At 38.6% G+C, this 5,769-nt stretch overlaps 1 protein-coding gene and 1 pseudogene across 1 annotated transcript; one reads left to right on the top strand and one right to left on the bottom strand.

The window, feature by feature from the left end:
* Positions 1-417: 417 nt before the first annotated feature.
* On the bottom strand, positions 418-1,684 carry LOC149221006 (plasma membrane ATPase 2-like). Its single transcript, XM_089382887.1, has 5 exons — positions 1,583-1,684; positions 1,351-1,455; positions 1,102-1,246; positions 846-1,010; positions 418-619 (listed from the first exon to the last, which is right to left on the bottom strand). Exons 1-5 carry the CDS (start codon positions 1,613-1,615, stop codon positions 420-422), a joined length of 648 nt encoding a protein of 215 aa, XP_089239013.1. The 5' UTR covers positions 1,616-1,684; the 3' UTR covers positions 418-419.
* Positions 1,685-3,260: 1,576 nt separating this feature from the next.
* Positions 3,261-3,737, top strand: LOC149221005 (wall-associated receptor kinase-like 14 pseudogene; annotated as a pseudogene).
* Positions 3,738-5,769: the final 2,032 nt, after the last annotated feature.

The following is a 5,769-nucleotide window of genomic DNA, read 5'->3' as shown; positions in this document are numbered from 1 at the left end:
GGATGCAAATATTACATAGTAACAAAATAGCTATGGGGCTAGTTTCTTGACTGGCCTACATGCTGCAGAGCAGCGACCATTTGCATCCATCTGTCCAGGTATGACAAGAACCATTATGAACTTAAAGAAGCTTTATTTGAATGAAGATGCTAAACAGAAATGCACAAAATCATTTAGGAACAGGGTTTGGAGATACAAAGTGATCGAATTCAGCCCTTTCAATAATGCTCAACCACAAATAAACATTCTGTTCAATCTTGACTGAAAAATTAATTGCCTAGACTGAAAAATATCTTTAAATCTTAAAACCAATAATTCATATAAATCGATCTTTAAACCTTAAAACCAGTAATTCATATAAGTCGCTCAAGGCAGGCAGGTACTCTCAGCCGTAAATCATTTCACAGTGGATGCAAATATTACATAGTAACAAAATAGCTATGGGGCCAGTTTCTTGACTGGACTATGTCAGAAGCACTTCTTGCTGCATCAGTTGCATCAGCAACAGCAATTCCTATGTCTGCCTTCTTTAGCGCAGGCGCATCATTAACACTATCGCCAGTCATTCCACATATGTGCTTTCTAGCCTGCAATCGTTTAACAATCTCGTACTTATGCTCTGCAATGACCAGTCAAAATCAGGAAGGATATGGAATCAAACACTAATTAAGGAAATGAAAAAATAAAAGTATCTGAGATAAACATTTCCACCTGCAAAATAATAGTTATAATATAAACCATGAAGCATAAAGTTCCATAACCAAGAGAGAAGGGAGTTGGAAATATAAAGAATTGAGTGGGACTCCCAAGAAAAAACACAGAAGTAAAAGATAATTGTTGCTCACCAGGGAAAACACCAGCAAAACCATCAGCCTTCTCTATCAGTTCATCAACTGGCAAAGCTGCAATTGATTCATCTTTGTCCTGACCTAGTAAAGAGGATGATGGATACATGTTTGTACCCATGCCCAGTCGGCGACCTGTCTCCTTGGCAATAGCTAATTGATCTCCTGATGAACATTTGCAAGTAAATAGTTAAATGTCGGCTCGCTGCATTACAAAAACAGTAGTGAAACTGATGACACCATAACCTCACCATACCTGTGATCATTTTGACATTTACACCAAGATTAAGAGCCCTTCTGATTGTTTCAGCACTGTCATGGCGTGGGGGATCAAAAAGAGGCATCAATCCAATAAAATGCCAGGGCCCTCCTGGACTCTCCTTCCTGCCCTCTGGAACTTCCTGCAAACATTTTGAGATAGCTATAAAGATATACATAATCAACAAGAAGAACTTACTGGGAAGATTCAGCCCACGGATAAAGCAAAAGAAGCCATATTATTAACCTGATATGCAACTGCAAGAGAGCGAAGTCCTCGTTCAGCAAACTTGTCAATAACTGTATGAACTCGCCACTCAATTTCTGGCTTATTATGTGCGAGGTTAAGAATCTAGCAGAAAGTATTTGGTCATTTCAGTTTTAATAGAATGTGTACAAATAAGTTTTGAAGCACTTTCTAAACAATACAGCCCATTACCAAGCCTAATGAAGAAGGTCAAACATCCAAAGAACAATACCTGCTCTGGAGCACCTTTACTAACTCGATGCATTTTCCCTTCATTGTCAATATAAGTGAGAGTTGTCCTCTTGTTAGTTGGATTAAAAGGAAGAAAATGGACCTCTTGAATGCCTGCCCGCACCTTTTACATCCATGGATATTAAAACCCACAACAAAAGATACAAATCAGTAAAATAAGCATAGGCCTACTTATCAACTAAAATTTAATATGATGACATAAAAAAAATACTTGCCTCCTTAGGATCCGCAAGCATCCCAACAATTGCCGCATCAATGGCATCTTGATTCTCTGTTTTGGATGCTCTTGCAGCCATCAGGATAATATAATAAAAAAAGGCAAATGTAAATGACATTTGCACGGAAGTTCTGACGTGTTGGCACCGCTATTCACTATTTTCTATTTTCCATGTAATTTTTACAAGTTGTTCTGACCAGAAACCAGGTGGCATCCTCAAGAGCTCGCATTTGTAAGTGGTAATCGACTCTAATTCCCATGATTGAATCAAACTGTCAAACCATTTGCATATTCCCAGACCTCGCATTTGTACGTGGCATTCGGCTTTAATTCGCATGACAGAATCAACTGCGAAACCATTTGCATATTGATTTGGTTTTTTTCCTGATTTCTAGAGGTGCTCAGGTTGTATTTTAGCCATAGAGATTTCCTCTGACTACATTTTGGCCATGCAAAATTAGGAGTATAAGCTTAACCACGATTGCTTGGGTGTTGGGCAGACAACTAGCAGATGAAAGATGACAACCAATAGACCAGGAAGCAGACCACACCTAGCTAGAACCTGGCTTTCTCCATCGAACCCTTGATCCCGCTAGGCGGTGATGTGAAACTAGGGTTGTTGGTGGGTGAGTAAGTTTCGTGTTTCAGGCGTGCACGAGGGGTCTCGTTTCAGAGTGAAGTGGAGAGCGGCGTGCTTTAGAGGCAGAGAGGTTCACTGGGAGCTCGATTCGTTAACAGAGTAAGTAGTTTATCTCGTGTCAATCTTTTGCATGTCTATGCTTGTTCTGTTCCTGGTGGGCTTGAATCAGCAGTGCCTACTTGAAGATCAGCGTCACTGTTGACAAGGATCTTGGTATCATTTGGGATTGCACACCATAAAGAAATAACAACCACATAAAAATACAATACTTCATGGCATTATGACTCAATTTATAATAAGGCTTTCTCGTCTTTTGATCCGCTCTAAAGGTCATAGATATTTTACCAAGTAGTAATAATAAGCCCTTTCTTGATTTACTATTTAACCATTTTTATAGTAACATTTTATTGTTGTTTACATTTACTAACCATTATAGCTGCACCACAACTAATTTAAGGGAATGCAGTGTTTTATGTTAATGTTGCCTTCTTGGCTTGAATTTCGTTCCATAAGCCTGGGGTAATCGCCCTTGGATTCACGGTGAGGCACTTGTAAGCCATGCAGAGATTGTAAGTGACAAAAGTAATGTGGACCCCACATGAAGGCCACGCGCCTTACTATTCAGTTCCCCAAAACAACCATGCAAGACATGGAGGATGCCACGTGACTACTTGGAGTCTCTCGATTTTGAGCTTGATTACCTCGGAGGTAAGGAAAATATCCATTACAGAGCTTCGATCTTAATTATATTTGTTAGCCTCTTGCATGCAAGTCTCATTTTTTTTACCGTTCCACGGAGCTATGGTTAATTGCAGGGCGACATTGGTGGTGGTGATAGTCCTGCTATACTGTTTCTTCAAGAAGAAGGCTCTGGCAAACGAAAGGAGGAGAAGCCGAAAGAAACTCCTCTCGGCCAACGGTGGATCCTTCAGAATCCCAATTTTCACATACAAGGAGCTGGAGAAGGCCACAAAGGGCTTCTCCGAAGAAGAAAGATTGGGAAATGGCGCGTTTGGAACGGTCTATGCCGGGAAACTCAAAGGCGACTGTCCCGTGGCCATAAAAATGATCAGACATATCGACACCCATGGAATCGAACAGATGATGAACGAAATAAAGCTTCTGTCATCTGTGGAACATCCAAACCTGGTGTGTCTGATGGGCTACTGTCTTGAGAATGGAGAGCCCATACTCGTCTACGAGTACATGCCCAACGGAACTCTTGCTCAGCACCTACAGCACGAGAGGGGCCCATCCACACCTACTTGGATCGAGTAGCGGCAAAGACTCCTATCATTGGCAACACAGGTGTTTGGCAATGAGGTGTGGTTCTACTGCGCCAGGCAACAAACGACAAGGCTAAGAAAATGGTGGGATTATGCTAGACTTAAAAGAGAATTTGCACAAAATATGGGTATTGGCTACCACAACAGTTTCTCAAAGCTCATGATCTGCTCTTTCCCAGCTGACCTGCATCCGAGGTAAAACAAGAAACATTTCTCAGCGTACTCTGTAACACTTCTTCGATAACAAAGTAGTTTATCCCGTGTCAATCTTTTGCAGGTATACAGGAAATAAAAACTATAAATATATTTTTTTGCTCTATTTTTATTCTAGATCATTAAATTGTTGAAATTTGAACATACCTTTCACTGTGTGCAGAACCTGAGCAATGTAAAGAAAGGAAGAGCCGAGCGAGACGCATGTACACATTTTGGAATGGGAGCGGCCACAAGTTTCCATTCCTGTAACATAAACCCTAAACATCATATTGACGTCACAGTGAAAACAGATAGGGTTAACAATTCAAGGATAGTACGTCAAAAATACCTCACCAATCAAAAGCCCGGCCGGAAAAGAAGCCTGTGCGCACCATGACACCGATCAGAGGGCAGCAGAATCATGAAGGTCGAAAGAAAGCAGTAAATGTTGAAAGAGTTGCAGAGCATAGGACCGAAGCCGTAAGAATTTGAGCTTCTGTTCATAGGCAAAGAGGTTGTCCGTCTGTAATGGAAGGGTAGTATTGTGAGACAGTATTGTGTCCAGCATGAGACAGGTGACTACATGCAGCTTGCCACAAAGCTATGCAGTGGACTGCATGGATATGTTATGTCTCCGGCACGAGACAAGTGGCATATCAACCGTACTTTGGATAACATCATATTGCCCCAATATTTTTGCATCGGACAACGTGAAGGCTGTAATAAGACCCCAATTGTTTTCCGAACCAAAACTTTGCTTAAAAGTTTGTTGAATGAAATTCCGAGCATTAAACTTAGGTTAAAATGCCAAAACACTGAAAAAAAACGGTCAAACTATGAACTAATGCTCGGTCAGCGATCGATCGTTCCCAAGCAGGGACTAATAAAGCGTCACGTATAAAAGCATTATTCACGAATAAATTTTTAAAATAATAATTTTTAAATATATTATTATTCCTGATATTAAATTGTACAATATTAATTAATAGTGAAGTACATCTGCCATCATTACATAATAAGAGGTGAAAGAATTGAACCAATAGTATTTTAGATAAATTAATTTAAATATGGTTTAAGAATAATAAATTTTAATTTATAATGTTAAACTTTGAAAAAGTTTCATAAATTTTTGGACAAGTTAGATTTAATGTCAACATCAAATTTTTTTTTATAATACACATGATGTATGAACTCATTAATTAATGTAATATGATTTTGCCTAAAAATGTTGGATTTAGCGGTAGAAAGGAAGGAGTTTATTACCACTAGGCAAGATTCAATTCCCATGACTATTTCTATGAAGTCAATAAGGTTGATAGAGAAAATTAACCAATTCCCTTGTAAATTGTCAACTTTGATTAACGCTTCACAAAAAAATTAATACATAATATGAAATAATATTTTTAATTAAAATTTATATTTAGTGAATTTGATTTTATATTAAGCACCATAAATAATAATTCAAATTAAAACGGGTATTTAATGAATTTCGTTCAGTGAATCTATTTCACTCGCTTGAATGTGAATAAAATTGCAGCAATAATTGTAAAGATGGGATCATAAATGCAATTAAATGACTAGAAAGGACTAAATGGAATGAATGAAATCCATCAAACTTGAGCGAATTTCTGTGAATGTACATCTACATTTAATGCTCAATATTATACACAGAGTAGGAGGATATTTCCCAGGTTTTCAAGTGGAGAGCCCAAGAAAAAACGAATTTAAAGCTATGAATTCAATCGGTGGGATCTGGTGCGATTTGACTGTATGTCGACACTAAACACACAGTTGAGAAATTCGAAGGAGAAACGAAATTAAAGCTCCCA

The sequence above is a fragment of the Pinus tabuliformis genome, chromosome Q, assembly GCF_031772625.1.
Source record: "Pinus tabuliformis cultivar Carrire ecotype Pingquan chromosome Q, CPIR1, whole genome shotgun sequence".
Classification (NCBI taxonomy): domain Eukaryota; kingdom Viridiplantae; phylum Streptophyta; class Pinopsida; order Pinales; family Pinaceae; genus Pinus; species Pinus tabuliformis.
The sequence above is the reverse complement of the archived record's forward strand: the minus strand, read 5'-3'. Positions and strand labels throughout refer to the sequence as shown.